Here is a 20,404-nt window from a genome sequence, read left to right as displayed (position 1 = left end):
GGGGAAAGACCAAGCTAGGGCTAGGAGCAAGTGGTCCAAAGGTGGGTAAAAGGAACCAGAAGAAGGGAAGAGTGGAACAGACGTGACCAGGGCCACACCTGCAAGGACCCATGGGCAACATCAAGGATTAGAGGATGTTTCTAAAGCATAATGGGAAGGAAGGGGTTTTAAGCAGGAGAGTGGAGTGATCAGAGAAGTATTTCTTTTTCTTCTTCTTTTTTTTTTTGAGACGGAGTCTCACTCTGTCACCCAGGCTGGAGTGCAGTGGTCCTATCTCAGCTCACTGCAAGCTCCGCCTCCCGGGTCCACGCCATTCTCCTGCCTCAGCCTCCCGAGTAGCTGGGACTACAGGCGCCTGCCACCACACCCGGCTAATTTTTTGTATTTTTAGTGGAGACGGGGTTTCACCGTGTTAGCCAGGATGGTCTCGATCTCCTGACCTTGTGATCCGCCCCCCTCAGCCTCCCAAAGTGCTGGGATTACAAGCGTGAGCCACCGCGCCCGGCCTCAGAGAAGTATTTGAAAGGACTTTTTCTTTAAGTCCATGCCAGTTTCCTTCTAGGATACTCAGGAGTTTTCAGAAAAAAATTTTATTATGGAAAAATTCAATAAAATAGAAGCATCTAATGAACTCAAGGATGGTCAGCTCATGGCCCATTTTCCTTCATCTCCCTCCCGCCACCACCCCCACCTACTTTCCCTTCCTACACCCCAGGTTATCTTGATGTTTATCCCTGACATCATATCATGTCTTCCCTGAATATTTCCAATACATATGTAAAAGATACAATTCTTTTTAAAAGCATAGCCCTAAAACCATTATCCCATCTAAAAATATAATGATCATTCTCTAATACATCAGATGTCCAATGCTCAGATTTCCCCAACTGATACATAATTTTTCATTACAAATAGTTTGTTTGAACCAGGATGTAAATAAGACACACATATTGCAATTGGTTAAAATGCTTCTTAAGTCTGCTTTATGCCACAGGCAGCCCCTTCCCTCATTCACTCAGACGATCCCTGTGAAACTCCATGGACTAGGCTCAGTGTAAGACCCTGGAGACCAGAGGAGAGGGCTCCCCACCCAGAGAGCTGCCACCACCTGTGGAGCTGTCCTCATGGTCACAACCCACGGAGGCTTGCTGAAGAGAAGGTAGATGGCAGAGTAGGGTGGGGGTGCAACATGGTAAAAGCATAAACTGGGGATCATGAGAGTCTGGACCAGGATCCTCCGGTATTTCTGAGAGGGGATTTATTTATTTATCTGTTGCATCTCAGCTAACTGCTCTCTCTGAAAGCCACAGCCAACCCATCCAAGAGGGAAGAGATCGTGTCTGGCTGAAATCACAGGGAGCCCAGTCTTCCTGGAAAAATCTGATGGTGGACATCCTCACGACAAGATGGCACTCACAGATTTCTTTGTTTTTAATTCCTACCTACCAATAGACAATGTCCACACCAAACTGAAATCACCACCATATTGGACTCACTGCCAATTGACCTGGCTTCTTGTCTGATCATTCTGTCTTCATGTTCTAGTTGTCATTTCTCCTCTTTGGGGACATCAGGACTGGGTGTTTGGATATGAGGAATCATTTTGAGACCCAGTGGTGTCCAGGGGGGGAAAGGAGGGCCCCATGAAGGACTCTCTGCTGGAAGGCTTAGGCAGCATGAGTGGCTGCAGCAGACACGCCCACCTGAGCTATTTTGTTCACCTTCCTTGGTAAGCTGGAACATGAAAGATGATTGTCTTCCCTCAAGACAATAAGATGCCATTTTATAACCATTTGCAAAAAAATGGAGAAGTCTAAGAATTCCAAGTATGGGAGAGGATATGGATCCACAGGATCCGATTACATGCTGTTGGTGGGAATGTGAATTGATGCACTAACTTTGGAGAAGAGATTAACACTACTCTTTAAAGTTAAGCATTCATTCATCCTATAACTAGCAATTCCATTCCTAGTTGAATACCTAAGGGAAGATTTTACCCATGTTCAACACCAGACATGGACAAGAGTATTCACAGCAGCACTTTTCACATTAGCAAAATCCTGGAAACAACATGAGAAAGTGGATGAATAAATGCTGTGGTATACTCACACAAAGGAATATTACACAGCAGTCAAAAATGAATGATCTTCCATTGCTATGTCATTCACCAAATGACAAAACTATAGAGATGGAGAACAACAGATTAGTGCTTGCCAAAGGACAGGGGTGGAATGGAGGCCAAATGAAACTATAAAGGGGTAGGACCCGGAATTTTCTCTCTGATGATGGAACAGTTTTATATTTTGATTGTGGTGGTGGTTACATGAATCTACATATAGGGTCAAACTGCATAAAACTATACACACACACACACACACACACACACACAATTGAGTGCATGTAAAAACTAGTGAAATCTGAATAGGGTCTATGTCCTATTTAACAGTGCTGTACTAATATTGATTTCCTGATTTTACATTGCATTACTGCTCTATAAGATGTCACCATGACTAAAGGGTTCTCACGACCCTATGTACTATTTTTGTAACTTTCTGTGGGCATTATTATTTCAAAATGAAAAGGTTTTTATTTTAAAATTTAATGAATACAGGAACACACAATATGAATCAATCTTAGCAATAATATTTAAGTGAAGAAAGAAAATCACAAAGGATTATGATACTGTTTTCATAAAACTAAGACAAAGGAAAATAACCAATTGATACAAATGTAACAAAACTGCACAAAGAAGAAAAGCAAATTAGAAACAAAAACAGGATAGGATATGATGGTTAAAAGGGAAGTCAGGCACAGGTTTTGAGGTATGCAATTTTACCAACACCTGTGCCACTACATAGACTGAGAGAGCTCATGGGGTTATAGTTTTCACTCCTTGGCATGCAAAACGAGCATGCGTTCATGAAGGGCAGGTGCCCGGCGCCTCTCACCTTCACTCCTGTGGCCATGTCCGCCATGGAGAGGACTTCTCCTATGACAAGGCTTCGGCTGACAAAATTCTTTGTTTTCTCTGCCTGAAAATATGACAGACTCAGTATCAAGGTTTCCTTATGGTTTTCTGACTTGTTAAATTCACAGTTTTTATAACAAATGCATGTTACTTTTATAATAAAAAATAAACACAGTAAAAACAGTTTTTAAATTAAGAAACAATTCCATCATTCCACTAAAGTAAATGTTTTCATCTTTTTTTAATGTGGCTTTCTGGTCTCTAACCTTGTTAGTGTTAAAGACTCTTCTTATACAATAGTCAACTGCATCCGCATGGAGGCCAGCCTGCGACCCTGCAACCGACTTGCCTCGTGCCTTGCTTTGCTTTCTCCAGGTTTGTCCCTCCCAGCTCCTGGTGTTCCCTTTACAGGCCGGCACCCCCACGGTTCTGCCTAGCTCCTCCAATGTGTGCCACAGCCTGCAGCCTCTCTGCATTGATGCCCCAACCAACAGAGAATGCCTGGCTGGAGCTCTGTCGACAATCTTTTTTTTTTGTACAGACAGGGTCTCGCTATGTTGTCCAGGCTGTACATGAACTTCTGGGCTCAAACGATCATCCTGGCTCAGACTCCCAAGAAGCTGGGACTACAGGCATGCGCCACGGCACCCAGCTTCAGTGACCATCTTGATGTGAGGGTGGAGGATTAGGAAGTCTGGGAGCACTCTGGACACAGGAAAAGCAGTATGTTTACTTTGTTAACTATAGACCTTCTCAGGGCTTTGATGATTTAAAAATCATGAGGTCCCAATCCCCTCTCCTCACTCACTGTACACAACAGCAACAAATCCCAAGGCTATACAAACACACTTTTCTCCACCAGTGACAAATGAGGCATGGCAAAAACACTGTACATGTTTCATTTTAAAAATTCAGAGGCAGCCAGCATTTCCTTAGAAGGTGATAGGCCCTTGAGTGGGCAAAGTGCAGCTGTCCATTGTTGAAATCAGTGCTAGTTGTCCTTGTTTGCCAGTCTCTTCTGAGATCCACCCAAAAAAACTCGTGCTTGTTACCCATGTGTATGTGTATGTACACGTGTGTGCATGTGCCTGTGTGCACATGTCCATGTATGCATGTGTGTGTCTATATGTGTTGTGCATCTGTATGCACACGTGTGTGTGTGCAAATGTGTGTGTGCCTGTGTGTGTTTGTACACTGCTCCACCAGCAGCAGGATGATAACTAACCTTCCTTGAATGACTTTCAGTTTCCACACTGGCTAAAGCTCTCACCCCAAACACACTCTAGATTTTTCCCTCCCATAGGTTTTTACAATGTTTCTCTCAACCATTATTAATTTGATCAAACAGCAGGCTGTCAAGATTTATGACTCTTACCATGGCTCCAACCCAATGCATCTTGTATTGATTATTTCCTAAAATATCTCCAGGCTTCAGTATATAAACCACTGTGTGGCTCCAGCTTCAGCTCACACTGCTGAAGTTATTACCAACAAATAATAAAAGACAACTAAAGCAGATATTTGCAGACTTTTTTAGAGGGCCCAAGTGTCCTTTGTTGCACAGATCCTCACAACAACCCTACACAGGAGGCTAACAGGACAGGAAAGACTGAACCCATGTAACAGACAGGAAATCCCAGGCTCAGGGAGGTCAAATGACTTGTCCCACCAGAGTCACCTGGGAAGTGGAGAGCAGTATCCTTTATCAGAATCCAGAGCTTCAGGTTTCTCATCTGGACATCTTGCCACCAGCCCTCCCTGCTCCTCATTATTAAGCCAGAAGAAGTCTTGGGACTCTGAGTGGCCCAGCCTTCCTCATCGGTCCACCCCTATTTTTCACCACCAGCCTTGTTCCCAGAGAGCACCCGACATCAACCTGCCCTGGGCCCCCAGTTCATCTTCCTGAGAGTCACCCTCTCTGGAATCATCACAACAAATCCTTCCTTGACACCAGCTCTGTTTTAGCCAAACTGAAATAATCAGGAGTAAGCACAGCCCCCTGAATTTCCAACTATTCATAGCTTTCTTCATATTTCATTCTCTTCACGCACACCATCAGTGCAGGAGTATGACTGCCATTAATGGTGTCCAACTGCGGTTATTTTTACTTACCAGTTTGAAATTAATTGCAAGGACATTTACTGAAGAATCAATCCAAAATTTAGCCATCATAGAGCATTATAAATTGCCTATGACAATTACTTCCCTTCCCTTGTCTCTGCAGGAGATAGTGACCTTTGCTATTAGATCTGATGGGAAATGACAATAAGAGTTTGCTATTAATTCTCTGGTGTTCATTTAAGCATATATTTGTACTAATCCATCTCCAGATGCCAAACCAAAGTTCCAGAACTGAGAATAGGCTTAATAAGAATGACTGCCTTACTGGTATATATTTTAACATTTTCGTCACACACAAATTCCCTACCTTCTTCAATTCTTATTTTATTTCTGATTAATTGTTCTTAATTAAAGAATGTCTAATATTGACAAGTTTCACCTCTCATTGAAATGGCAGCACCAACTGGTCTATGATGATAATGATCAATCAATAGCTATGTGCTTTTCTACATTAATCTTTGCAGCAATTCTACTATATCAATAGCTGCCTTCATTTACACTTAATATATTCAAACCAAATTCAATCTCCATAGTAGCATGTAAGTTTGTAGTGATTTTAAATAATAATAATTCCATAAATGTATGAAATACTATACCCAAGCTTATAGTTTATCCTAAATTACAGTCCATGCTATTCACATGTATATTTAATAAATTCAGCCTCAAAGCTTTTCTTAAAATACTCCCCTTTCTTTGTAGAGCACTTGATGTAACAGATCATTGTGATGTAATAATCTGTTATAAACTCTGAAAAAATGTATGTTTTTACAGAGTAGTCTCTAAAAGACATATATACTCCTCAACTAAAACCACCATGATTCAGAATAGGTTGGATGTGTAGTCTGAGCTGTCTTTCCTCTGATGTTAGCCCACACAGCCTCCTTTGCCAGCTCTAAGCAAGACTCCCACCTCCTAGGCTAACCAGCCCTGGCCTTCCCTCCAAAGACCCCAAGTCTGGCCACTTCTTTTTTTTATTTTTTAATTTTCATTTATTTATTTATTTATTTATTTATTTATTTATTTATTTTTTGAGATGGAGTATCATTCTGTCACTCAGGCTTGAGTGCAGTGGTGCCATCTCGGCTCACTGCAACCTCCATCTCCCAGGGTCAAGCGATTCTCCTGCCTCAGCTTCCCGAGTAGCTGGGATTACAGGTGCACGCCACCATGCCTGGCTAATTTTTTTGTATTTTTAGTAGAGATGGGGTTTCACCATGCTGGCCAGTCTGGTCTCAAACTCCTGACCTCATGATCCGCCCGCCTCCACCTCCCAAAGTGCTTGGATTACAGGCGTAAACAATCGCGCCTGGCCAAGTCTGGCCACTTTTTACATCTCTTCACCAGACTCTTGTGCCCTGGACTATAGTAACAGCCTCTTGACTGGCCTCCTGTGTCCACCCTGCCCCAAACATCAGGCATCATGAGCTTTTTATTATTAGTTATTATTAAGATAACATTTATAGCCAGTGAAATGCACAGAGCTTAAGCACATGAGTTATGTTCAATTATCTACCTGTGTAACCATCATATCAATCAAGAGCACAGGGCATTCCCTTCCCCCAGCAGGCATCCCCATACCCCTCTACAGTTAGTACCCACCTTCACAGGCAACCACTGTTCTCTTTTCTTTCTTTGTTTCTTAGAGATGGAGTCTTGCTTCATAGCTGAGGCTGGAGTGCAGTGGTGTGATCATAGCTCACTGTAGCCTCAAACTCCTGGGCTCAAGGAATCCTCCTGCCTCAGCCTCTTGAGTAGCTGGGATGACAGGTCTGCCATCACAGCCAGCTAATTTTTTTTTTTTTTTCTGGAAACAAGGGTCTCACCATGTTGCCCAGGATGGTCTTAAACTCCTAGACTCAAGCAATCCTCCTGCCTCAGCCTCTCAAAAGTGCTGGGATTACAGGCATGAGCCACTATCGCCCCCAGCCTAACACTTCTTTTTGTATCCCATCCACTAGTTTGGCTTGTTCTTGAAGTCACACAAGCAGGAAACAGTATGTGCTCTTCGGGGTCTGCCTTCTTCCATGCAAATGAGGCATTTATGTTAAACTAAGGATATCCATAGTTCATTATTAGAATGGTTTCCATCTATGAATAGTTTATAATTTGTCGAAACAAAACTCTTTAGTGAAACTGGGTTGCTTCCAGTTTCAGGCTCTTATGAACAAAGTCGACATAAACATTTGTGTACAAATCTTTTTGGGGACATGTGTCTGTTTCTCTTTTGTAAATCCTTAGGAATACAACTGTGGGGTTAAAGTGTAGGTTTAGTGTTGTAAGGAACAGCCAAACAGTTTCTGAAAATGGGTGTACCATTTTACACTCCTCCCAACAATGAATGAGAGTTCTGGTTTCTCCACATCCTACCAGCATTGTCAGTCTTTTCCAATTTTAGCTATTCTTGAGGGAGTGTAATGTTATCTCACTATAGCTTAAAGATGTATTTCTCAGATGACTAGAGATATGAGCACATTTTCATATGCTTAACAGCCATTTGTAAGTGTTCAAGTCTTTGGCCACATTTTTAAAATTGGGCTGTTTGTCTTTTTATCAAGTTCTAGGGATTTTTATATAGTATGGGAGCAAATCCTTTATATCTGGACACAAGTTTTTGTCAGATATATGCATTACAGATTTTTTCCTACTTTGTACATTGCCTTTTTATTCTCTTAATGATGTCTTTTGATGAACAGCAGTTTTTAATTTTATTGTAGACCAGTTCATTAGTATATTTTCTTTTACATGTTCAAGTGATTTTTGAGTCTCCTCTAAGAACCCCTGCCTATCCTAATAGGACATTCTCCTCTATTATTCAAAAAATGTAGTAATTTTTGAGTCTCTGTTTAGGCATCTAATGTGTCTCAAATTAGTTTTGTGTGTAGCATGAGGTAGGGACAAAAGTTAAATTCTTTCCTGTATGCTTATCTAGTTGTTCCAGCATCGTTTATTGCCAAGACATTGCTTTTCCCATTGAATTGCCTTGGGAACTCAATTGGTCATATATGCGTGACCTGCCATTCCATTCCATTGATCTCATTGTCTTTCCTTATGCCAATACCCCATGACCTTGAGCAGCTTTATAATATAAAGGCTGAAGTCATGTAGTGAGTCTTCTAACTTTGTCCTTTTTTAGAATTGTTTTAACTCTTCTAGGTCTTTTGCATTTCCATATATGTTTTGAAGCAACCTGTAAATTTGGATCAAGGTACTACAACATTTTTAAACTAAGTATCACATTGTTTTCCTTCTTCCCTCCTCTCTCCCCCCACCATAGCAAACACCTCCAATGACTCCAGTTACCACTGCAAGAAAATCTAACCCTCTGACCATGTCCTCCATGTCTAGCCCTTCTTACTTCTTGCTGGTTCCAGGGGTCACATAGTAGGCCAGCTGCACAGATCCTGGGAGCATTCTGTAACAAAAGCTGTAGTCATGTACTTCTGTTCTCTCCAAGGGCCTTTGACTACTCCAGGAAAGCCCAGTGCAGGATTGATGAAAGGTGACATTCCCATGGCTCTGTCTAAAGATATTTTTCTCTTTTCACGACATTATTGCAGGACCCTGACAGTGTAGGATTTTCCAAATTCTTGCCACAAATGTAATACCTCTTCCCCTGGCAGCACATGCTTACTACAATTCCTAGTTACTTCGAAAATGTTTCTGATTATTAGTGTAATTACAGAATCGACTGATATTGGTGGCAGGTAATAATGAACATATCTTATTGACATTACCAGCTTGATGTACAAGCTTAGTTTTTTTATGCAGCATTCTACATTCATTTTAATGGAAATTAATGGTTGCTTATAATTTTTAGCCCATGAGCAAATATTGTTCCCATTATTCTACATTGTGAGAGATAAATATACCACATGACTACTTAAAAACTGGACGGTCAAGCAGTACTACCACTGAGCATTCATTCAGCACTTCCTATGTGCCCAAACACTGTCTGGACAACTTACCATGTGTTATGCCATTTGAGCCTCACATCAACCCTTTAAGGTAAGTATTGTTATCATCCACACTTCACAGAGAAAGAAACTGAGATGCAAAGAATTCAAAAACTAGCCCAAGGCCACACAGCTCCTCAGTGAAGGAGCAGCCAGTCATGAACCCTGTTCTATCTGACTCCAAAATCAGAAACCCATAACCATTGCATGATGGTAAGAAAATTGTACTATGACCATCCCATATCCCCTTTTCAAAACAATATAAGTATAAATTCATATATGATACATTTCAAAGACCAGATTGGGATATGCGTTATTTTTGGACAATAGAATTTTGCAACTGTGTATGTGTCTTTACCTGTCTGTATTTTTAACTTTCCTGTAATGAACATGCATCATTTTTGATAATGAGAAATTTGTCAGCATTTTTCCCAGTTATGGTTTGTGCATCTTTGTATAGTGTCTGTCTGTAACTGACTCATCTATCCAAGCCTCATAGCATCAGTAGAAGGTAGAAAAGCAGACTTGGAAAACCAGTAAGAGCCAAGTTGGCCCCCGTGCCAGGAACCAAAGGGAAAAACACTGCAGGGTTTCAGGCTCAATGTGGCCCAGAAGTCACGGCCCCAACTGGGCATGGCCACTGCCGCCAACATGAATGCTAACCCTGCCTTCTCCAACTGCACGAAACTCCTGCCTGCTGGCTGGTCCCATTGGGAGCTTCCAATAGTTGAACTCGGCTCACATGCCCAAGACCAGCTTTGTCTTGTGGCAGGAAGGCAGCCACTGGAAACCACTAATGCTACCCACATTCTATGTTTGGACAGCCCCAAAATAGGACACCTGCCCCGACCCCTTGAAGCGGTGTGGCCTCTCCCCAGATGCTATCATGAGGACAGCCTCCCTTAACCCCACATACACACAGGAGGTCAGTGCTGGGCTCTGTGCAGCCTCCGTGGCCAGTATCAACCCCGGCTCACCCAGGAGGGCTGCCCGTGCTGATGGCCCCTCTCTGAGCCACTGTTCTGTGATGGATGCACTCTAGCCCTTGGCCCATGAGACAGTGCACACTTAGAAGACAGAGATGGTCTCCTACTCATCTTGAGTTACAAGATCCCATTCTCCCCTCCCTCTGTTCTGTCCCCATCAGAACAGAAAGACTCTGCAGGGTGGAGTTTCACCACACACAGCTGTGGAATTGGGCCAACTGGCTTGAATCCCACCTCTGCTTCATTTACTATTGAACTTTAGACAAGTTACCTTTTCTCTCTACATTTTAGTCCCCTGACGTGTAAAATGAGCACCATATTTACTTTATGATTTGCTATGATAATTTAATGGAGTAATGTATGTAAGAGGGCTTATGAGCCCTCTTACACTTGTCCCTACCTCTATGGCCACTTCTCTCCAGTCTCCTTTCAGGTGTTTCCCACCAGGCTCCACCCTTGGGCCTCCCCTTCTCTGTCACCCATGCCATGGGGATCCCTCCAGCCTTATGGCTCTAAATTCATCTCTATGCTGATGGCTTCCCCGTACCTTGACCCTAAACATCGCAAACATGTTTAGATGATCACATCTAAAGATTAGCTCCAGATTTAACCTAACATCTCTTCTAGGCTTCCCACCCAGTATATGGTGACCCTATCCTTCTAGTTGAGTTGCTCAGACCAAATACCAGGGAATCGCGTTTTCTTTCTTCTCTCACTCCACTTCCATGTGTCAGTGTCTGTCTACTGCTTGCCCTTCAGTAGAACCCCTATTCCTGCCACTTCTCATCACCTTGACTGCAGTCACTCTGGTCCCAGCTAGCACCACCTCTCTCCCTGGTGACTGCTCAGCTCCCTGTTTGCAGTCCTGCCTCTCATATAGTATATTCCTAAGCCAGCAGCCCGGAGACCCAGTCGGACAGGTCCTGCTCCACTCAGTCTCTCCAAGTCCTCCCATTTTACCTAGTCTGAAGAAAATCAAATGCCTCGTAAGGCCCTTCATACTCCAAGGACTCACCATCTCCCTGGTTGTCACCACCTCTCTCCTCCTCTCTCACTCTGTTCACACCACATGGTGCCTGACATTCCATTAACAAGCCCAGGACACTCCCACCTTAGGCCCTTCATGACTGCTGTTCCCTCTGCCTGGATGCTGTTCACTGACCTCCAGCTGTCTCACTCCCCCACCTCTTAGGCATCTGCTCCAATGTCACCTCATCATGAGGCCCCCACCTGTCCCTCCGACTCTTCCGAGCACCTTTACATCTTCACTTAAAAAAATTAACATACACACAACATAAAATTTACTATTTCAACTATTTTTAGGTGTACAATTCTCTGGCACTAAATATACTCGCAGTGTTTTGCAACCATCATCACCATCCATCTCCAGAACTTCTTAATCTTCCCAAACTGAAAATCTGCACCCATTAAACACTAACTCCCATTTCCCCTTTTCCCCAGACCCAGGAAACCACCTTTCTACTTCCAATCTCTATGAATTTGACCACTCTAAGTAATTCATGTAACAGCATACCGTATTTATCTTTTTGTGACTGGCTTGTTTCACTCAGCATAATGTCTTCCAGGTTCATACATGTTATAGCGTGTATTAAAATTCCCTTCCCTTTTAAGGCTGAGTAACATCCCATTGTATGTATTACAACACGTTTTGTATGTTTTGTTACGCCATTAATCTGCCAATTGACATTTGGGTTGTTTCTACCTTTTGGCTATTGGGAATAATGCCACTGTTAACATGGACATGCAAATAGCTGTCTGAGCCCTTGCTTTCACTTCTGTGGGGTATATACCAAGAAGTGGAATTTCTGGATCGCACTGTAATTCTATATTTAATTCTTTAGGGAAATGCCATACTGTCTTCCCCAGTGGCTACATCAGTTCACATTCCCACATCACCACCGACAATGCACATGGGTTCCAGTTTCTCCACATCCTCTCCAACACTTGTTCTTTTCTGGTATTTTTTTTTTTTTTTTTTTTTTTGATAATAGCCATCCTAATGGGTGTAAAGTGGTATCTCGTTGTGGTTTTGATTTGTATTTGCCTAATGATTAGTGACGCTGGGCATCTTTCTATGTGTTTATTGGCCATTTGTCTATCTTTGAAGAAACATCTCTTCAACTCATTGACCATTTTTTAATCTAGTTGTTTGTTTTTTTTCTTGTTGAGTTGTAGGAGTTCTTCATCTATTCTGGGGATATCAATCCCTTATCAGACATATAACTTGCAAATATTTTCTCCCATTCCATGTGTTTCCTTTTCACTCCGTTGATAGAGTCCCTTGATGCACAAAAGATTTTGTTGATGTAGTCCAGTTTATTTTTATATAAATTTTTACTTAAATGTTTTTTAAAATTGTTTTTAACAATTAGATCATTTTTATTCCAAAAATGTATCTATGTTTTTCAAAAGCCTGTGTTTTTGGTGTTCTATCCAAGAAATCATTGTCAAATCCAATGTTAAGAAGCCCTTTCTTTACGCTTTCTTTGAATTTTTTATTAGTTTTTGCTCTTACATTTAGGTCTTTAATCCATTTTGAGTTAAATTTTGGATATGCTGTAAGGTAAGCTTCCAACATCATACTTTGCTTGTAGATATCCAGTTGTCCCAGCATCATTTGTTGAGAAGATTGCTCTTTCCTCACTGAATGGTCTTGGCACCCTTGCCAGAAATCACTGACCACATATGTGAGGTTTTATTTCTTGGGGCTCTTTATTCCATTCCATTGGTCTCTACACCTGTCTTTATGCCAGTTCCACAGTTTTGATTACAGTAGCTTTGCAGGAAATTTTGAAATCAGGGAGTGAGAGGCGTCCAACTTTATTCTTCTTTTCCAAGATTGCTTTGGCTATTCAGAGTCCCTTGAGATTCCATGTGAATTTTAGGATGAGTTTTTCTATTTCTGCAAAAATCACCTTTGGGATTTTGATAGGAATTGCACTGAAACTGTGGATTGCTTTAGTAGTATTGACATTTTAACAATATGAGGTCTTCCAATTCATGAACATAGGATGCCTTTCAATGTATTTGTATCTCCTTTTATTACTTTCAGCAATTTTGTAGTTTTCCATGTACAGTCTTTACCTCCTTGGTTAAGTCTATCCCTGAGTATTTTATTCTTTTTGATGCTATGATAAGTAGAATTGTTTTCTCAATTTCATTTTGGATTCTTCATCATTAATGTACAGAAATGCAACTGATTTCTGCATGTTGATTTTTATCCTGTAGCTTTGCTGAATTTATTAGTTCTGACAGATTTTTTGTGGAATCTTGGGGTTTTCTACATAAAAGATCCTGTCATCTGCCCAGAAAGACTATTTTACTTCTTCTTTTCCAATTTACCACACTTGATTTTTATCCCCAGCATCCATCACCATCTGACATACCAGAAATTTATTTTATTAGTTTATAGTCTGACTCCTCCCAGACAAAAATGTAAGCTCCATCGAGACAGGTAATTTCTGCCTGCTTTGTTCACTGCCCCTTGAGCAATGCCTGGCTCACTGTAGGTGCTCAATAAATAATTATAAAATGAACGAATCCCCTCACCTGGCACACGGAACGGACTTAGCAAAAGGTAGCAAGAAATAATTATTGGTTTTTTACATAGTATTTCACTGCACGAGTAATAATGAAGGCTTAGAATGAAATGGGTGTTTTTTATGCAGAATGGTTGCAGTGTCAAAAAACAATTAGCACCATGATTCCAGCTGCACTGGAATCCCAGGGCAGGTCCAGCTCACTCCCTGGCATGCCTCGCTTTCAAGTAACCCCTGTGGCTATCACAGATGACAACTGCATTCAGGTGCCAATCTACATAGAGAGACTTCTGTAAACAGACCACTCTGTCCTGTTGTCTCTGCCCAAATCCCCCAAGATATCCCAGGCGGCCAGGGCTGGCCTGACCAAAGTGCTGGCCAAGTGGCCAATGTCCAAGTCTGTGGAGCTGGAGCTGGGACAGGGACTCCTGCCAAAGACAGTATATAGGACTAAGAGCCAGGGGAGCCTGTCACAGCCCACTAGGAGAAGCCTGGGTTCCAGTACAAACAGAAGCCAGAGGCCCAAGGGGGAGCCAAGGCCAGGGCGGCAGAGCCAAGAGCTCAGAGTCTGTCCGTCGGTCAGGAGCCAGTCCTAGGATGGGTGGGGGAGTACTGCAGTCAGTCTGCAGCACTCGCTGGGGCTGGCACTGGAAGTTGTGGGCAACAGGGCGGGGCCTGGGTGAGTTGGGACTGGGACAGGACAGACATCCTCAGCCTCCTGGCAGATTCCTGGCTCAGCTCCTTTTGCACAACACACTCAGGGCTTAAATGTAAATGTTTCCCGGGAAAGGCTGTTTCTTCTCTCAGGGTCTGAGTAGAAAAGTAACCACCCTCCCCAGCATTCCCAAACACCTTCTAAGGTGAGCTGACCTTAGAATATTCTTCCATTTTAGATCTGATCACCCACCTGATATTTCTCCAAATACAAAAATACCTCAAATGGAGATTACCTAAAATTCTGATAAAAATAACAGTCATAATATATGTAATATAAATATAATGCAACCAACATTCTACTAGTTCCCCTCTGATCTGCTGAGACTGAGCTTCCTGAGAAAATAGTAGACAATTTAGATCAGTGACTCTCAACCTTTATGGTCCCTGGACCTTTTCTGAGGATTCCAAAGAGGTTTTGTTTGTCCAGGCTACAGCTGTCAATTTACCATATGGCATAATTTTTATGAAAAATAATCATAATTTCAAAAAACCCATGAGAAGAATGGCATTGTTTCACATTGTTTTAATATCTGGCTCAATAAAAGATAGCTGCCCTTTCATATCTGCTTTTGTGCCATCTGTTGTGATATGTTGTTTTGGTTGAAGTTTATGATGAATATCCAGTGTCTCACATGCAGGTAGTTGGACATGTACTTTCCACGTAGCACCTGAAAGGGTATTGGGGACACACAGGGGTCCTCGGGCCTTACTTTGAGAACCACTGGTTTAGATAATGATGGTGCAACTATGCCCCTCACTCGTGTGGATCATGGGGATAAAAACCAGAGCTCTGGGTGAGAGAGAGAACGGCTGTAGGCTGGTTGGGGGAGGGGAAGAAGGAGTCAGGGGTAGGATCTTCATTATCCAGGTATCTGTCCGCAATCCGCACTACACTTGGCTGAAAGCAGCCTGATCCCAGCTGGCTCCCTCCTGGGGAAAGGTAATGTTGAGATGCAGTTTCCCTATGAGCCACCCACAAGCCCTGATTGGTAGGGACCAAATGCTTAATGGGAACAATTTTCGGGAGACAGGGTGCAGGAAAGGAGGCATAGTGCAGCAGTCCGCAACCCCAGATGCACAGTGGGTCACCTGGGAGATGTAAATGCTGACTTGATTAGCCTGAGCAAAAGCCTTCACAGCAAGAGTTTTTAAAGTTGTCTGGCTGCTTCTACTGTGCAGACAGGGGCAAGCACCACCTGTTTGATGTGGGCTCAGGAAGCAGAGCACCTGGGTTTGAATCCCTGGTTCACTAGTCATTTATATATACAACTCACTAATTGTGTAACTAACCTCAGGCCAATTACTCAGCTTCAGTTTACTTACCTATAAAATGGGAATGCCATGAGGGATGTTGTGAATACTGAATGACATCATCTATTTAAAGTTCTTAGTGTTGGGACTGTACCAGAACATGTACTCAGTCAACTTGAGCTGTCACTGTCTGCTATGGTGAAGATCAGTGCAGGCTGTCAGACTCTGTCAGCTTCCAGGGATGAGCATCTCTGAGGAAGCTGTCCCCCATGCAGGACAAGACACTGCCACAAAGTAGACGATAAGACCTGGGTCTTAGAGACAGAAGGTCTCTGCATCCGGAAATAGAGGCAGTTGGTGACTCCCCCAGCCCAGGATCCAATTCTGGAAACTTGAGGGGAACAAGAGAGCTCTTGGCTGAGGTGCACAAAGGTGATGTCACTAGAAACAGGTGCAGGAGAAGTCGGCACAGAGAACAATGATGGTGTTCACACTGTGTGTCTGTGTGTGTGTGCATGCACACTCTGCAATCAGACTCATATTGTTTTTTCCCTTTAAAATTATTGAAACATCTCAAATCTATTACAGATGGCAGAGGGGAAAACACAGCGTAGAAATATTTTAATGGTTTATTCTTGGCCTGTGGACTGTCCATAGAGACCTGGAGCAAATGAGACTCCCTCCTCATTTGTCCCCTAGAACATCATCATTACACATTATACACTGCGTTCTGCCTCAGAGCTCATCGGATCATCCACAAAAGTGGAGAGCAACATGAAAGGGGGGTCCAGGGAAACACAGACGGGCCTGGCATGCTCCCTGAGCAGGCAGGACAGCCATGACTCAATCATTTTATTAAGAGGCAGGATGAATCATGTAACACTTCTTCTAGAATTACTGGATGTGGACAGCTCCTCCAGCTGTTTACAGGGTGGAATTTGAAAGCCTTCAAACACAGATGTGCTGCCGAGTCTCATGACATCCGCCCAGCGAGATGAGCCTGCCGCACTGATGGCCAGTTTCATTTCCTTCAGGTTTATTGGCTTTTGTGAATTCATACAGAGAGAGGTGCCAAACAGGCCGAGATAATTCACAGAAATGACTGGAGGGATCGTCTAGGGCCAATCCTGTGCCTCCTGGAGGAATTATATCTAATCACCCAGGACAGAGAGTTGTCCAGGCTGCCTAAGGCCACTAAGTGAGCCAGGAAAACAGGGAGATAATTGGATCCAGAGCTCAACACACTTCATCAGGAGCGAGATTACAGAGGCTAATCCTTCAGACTCAGCGGGTCGGGCCGCAATTAGCAAGCCTCATTAAGGGATCAGCCCTCACGTCCGGGTCTTGAGTATTGACACTAAGTTAAGCCAGAGACATGCTGGGCTAATTAAGGGAGCAAGAAGCTGGCCACAGGCCAAGATTTCACCTTCCCACCAGCCCCATGCCGAATGCACTTGGAGGCGACTCTGATAGAGAGAGTGGTTGGCAGCAAAGAGGTTGGTTGTTTTTGTGTTTTTTTCTTTTTTGGTTGTATTCACAGCTCTAAATGGATGCTCCATCAAGAGGCAATTTCCTAGCTTGAAAATCTCTGCCAAACTACTTGGTATGAAATGATTTTTTACGCTTTGCAAGCACGCTCCACTCTGCCACGTGAGAGTTTTCCTGTGCCAAGTGGACATCCATCTGCACGTTCACCAGCTCAGCTGACACTGCAGTGTCCTCATCAGTGTGGAGGTGCCTGCAGTACGGCAGCGCAGGTGGTGTTAAGGCTCTGCCTGTAATTCCTTCCTGAGAAGACCCCAGGATTGGTCCTTGTCTCCTCAGACAACCTACCAAAGGTTGGTGGGATTGTGGGGAAGGGAGAAGGATCTACTTTCAAGCGTGGATCCCAGGCCCCCACTAGCTCCATTCTGTGCTCCACAAAGAAAGGCGCCCCTGTGGCCTCCTGAACTGGGAGGACTCCATCCCTCAGTCCTCAGACTCTCCCTCCCAGACCATGCTGGGTAGGGAGAGGGCTGGGCTGCTCAGGATAGGGTCGGCTCCTCAGCATGCCGCTGAGCTGCAGCTACCCTAGTTCAGGCTCCTCCCCTAGGGGGTCTCACAGTGGGGGTGGTGTTGGGTTTTTTGTTTGTTTGTTTGTTCATTTTGAGACAGGGTCTCACTCTGGTTGCCCAGGCTGGAGTGCGGTGGTGCGATCATAGCTCACTGCAGCCTCGACCTCTGGAGCCTCAAGCGATCCTCCCACCTCAGCGTCCCAAGCAGCTGGTACTACAGGTGTGGGCCACCATGCCTGGCTAGTATTTGTTTAGTTTTTTGGGGTTTTGGGGTTTTTTTTTAATTTTTTTTTTTTGAGACAGAGTATCGCTTTGTTGCCCAGGCTGGAATGCAGTGGCGCAATCTCAGCTCACTGCAACCTCTGCCTCCTGGTTCAAGGGATTCTCGTGCCTCAGCCTCCCAAGTAGCTGGGACTACAGGCGTGCACCACCACACCTGGCTAATTTTTGTTTTGTTTTGTTTTGTTTAGTAGAAACAGTGTTTCACCATGTTGCCCAGGCCATGTTTCACCATGTTGAGGCCAGGCTGGTCTCAAACTCCTGGCCTCAAGTGATCCACCTGCTTCAGCCTCCTAAAGTGCTAGGATTACAGGCATGAGCCACTGTGCCTGGCCAGTTTTGTATTTTTTTGTGGAGACAGGGTTTCACCATGATGCCCAGGCCAGTCTTGAACTCCTGGGCTCTGGCCAGGATCAGCCCACCTTGGCCTCCCAAAGTACTGGGATTACAGATGTGAGCCACCACACCCTGCTGAGGTATATTTTTTCCCATGTAAAGTGTTAAGAAAGCCATGAAGCTGAATGAACTTGGCTAAAATACATCACTCCTAATACTGACACAAAGGAACTCACTAATCACGTATTTTTTTCTTTGTTTGTTTCTTTCTTTCTTTTTTCATGAGGCTAACTTGACTAAAATGATACCACTAAATTTAGAATGACAGTTTTTAGACAAATAAGACATAAACTTTGGATAAGTCTAAAGTGCTTTCAAAGCCCTTAAAATGAGTTATTTCTATTTCCCAGCTATTTAACTTTATCCCTAAAATTATATTGGTTTTGTGTACAAATATTTTATTACTTTGCTGATACTCCTATTCCCTCGCCTGTGAGATTGGAGAAGTGAATGTGTGGGCCGAGGAAAGGGTTTGTTAGGTTAGTGGGAGTGGGGCAGAAAAGGGGCCTGAGGAAGACACTCTCCTCCACCGAGACTTGTCTGTCAGCTGCCCTCAGCATGAGATCAACAGGCTTAGCAAGTCACAAAAGCAAACAAAACAAAATCTCTAAGCAAATTAACACAGGAACAGAAAACCAAATACCGCATGTTCTTACTTATAAGTGAGAGCTAAACATTGAGTACACACAGACACAAAGAAGAAAACAATAGGCACGGTGGCCTACTTGAGGGAGGAGGGTGGGAGAAGGGTGAGGGTCCAAAAACTACCTGTCATGAGTTCTGTGCCCACTACTGGGGTGACGAAATACTCTGTACATCAAACCTCCATAACACGCAATTTACCCATGTAACAAACCTGCACATATACCCTCTAAACATAAAATAAAAGTTGGAAAGAAAAAAAATCTCTCTGTCTCTCTCTCACACCCACACACCCACACACACACACATACAACCATACCAAAATAATAATGACACTTACCAGATCCTGAACTGCACGTTTTAATAGAGGTAGACCCATGGCAAACTTCACTCTCTGAACTGTCAAATCTCTCATTTCATCCAAGCTTAAATCATACCTGTGAAGAACAGATACAAAATAAGACAGCCAATAATTGGTGACTGAGGGGAGGCTGTGGATGCTTTGACCCCGGGCTCAGGCAGAAAAGCTGTGTCCATTGTAACGCTTGTTTGATATTGTACACACTGTGTGTGTCACACAGACTGGGTGTTCAATACAGCCAGACACAGGGAGGGAGAGATGGAAGGATTTCCTGGCAAGAACATCTTTTTCTTATTCTTATTATTATTATTATTTGAGATGGTGTCTCACTCTGTTGCCTAGGCTAGAGTGCAGTGGTGCAACCTCGGCTCACTGCAACCTCCGCCTCTCGGGTTCAAGCGATTCTCCTGCCTCAGCCTCCCGAGTAGCTGGGACTGCAGGTGCCCACCACCATGCCCAGCTAATTTGTGTCTGTGTGTGTGTGTCTGTGTGTGTGTGTGTGTGTGTGTGTGTGTGTGTGTTTAGTAGAGACAGGGTTTCGCCATATTGACCAGGCTGGCCTTGAACTCCTGACCTTGTGATCCACCCGCCTCGGCCTCCCAAAGTGCTGGGATTACAGGCGTGAGCCACCGTGCCTGGCCAAGACCATCTTAAAACAAGACTGCAGCACCTCCTGCTCTGAAGGGCCTTTGAAAATTGTCTGAGATGACTTAAAAGCGGCATTTGGGAGATAGGGGAGAGGGAGTGACATGCGTGTTACAAGAGGTGGACTGTGGTGGCCATCAGGATTGCCACTCAGGGTTGCCTTCGAGAGTACCTGCTTCCAGCTGCCATACCTTTGAAATAACAGAGTGATGGTAATTACATTCACCATGAGGCTGCTCATCTCTTGGCTGCTACTAGCTGATGGTTGAGCCTCACAAGGTTCTAGAGTCAGGCCATGCCTGCCCAAGAGGTGACCTGCTCTGGGAGCCCACTTGCCTGCAGACTTTGTCATCACTGCACTGTGTCTGAGGCTTTCCCAGCTCAACCCTTTCCTCCCCCTCTCTTTTCAAGGAAGCCAGACCTGACTGCCTTTGTTCTGGAGGTTCTCCCCACCAATCCAGCTCCCTCCCA

General features: G+C 43.8%; 1 protein-coding gene across 1 annotated transcript in view; it reads right to left on the bottom strand.

Moving 5' to 3' along the window:
• Positions 1 to 20,404, bottom strand: part of ACOXL (acyl-CoA oxidase like) — a 405,131-nt gene that overhangs the window by 339,461 nt on the left and 45,266 nt on the right. Inside the window, exons 6-7 of the mRNA XM_054475660.2 lie at positions 19,268 to 19,364; positions 2,949 to 3,032 (exon numbers count right to left, since the gene is read on the bottom strand). Of these exons, the coding sequence (XP_054331635.1) occupies positions 2,949 to 3,032; positions 19,268 to 19,364 (181 nt within the window). The remainder of the gene's footprint in view (positions 1 to 2,948; positions 3,033 to 19,267; positions 19,365 to 20,404) is intronic.

Source organism: Pongo pygmaeus, chromosome 12 (genome assembly GCF_028885625.2).
Source record: "Pongo pygmaeus isolate AG05252 chromosome 12, NHGRI_mPonPyg2-v2.0_pri, whole genome shotgun sequence".
NCBI lineage: Eukaryota > Metazoa > Chordata > Mammalia > Primates > Hominidae > Pongo > Pongo pygmaeus.
This window is presented reverse-complemented; position numbering and strand designations above follow the sequence as displayed.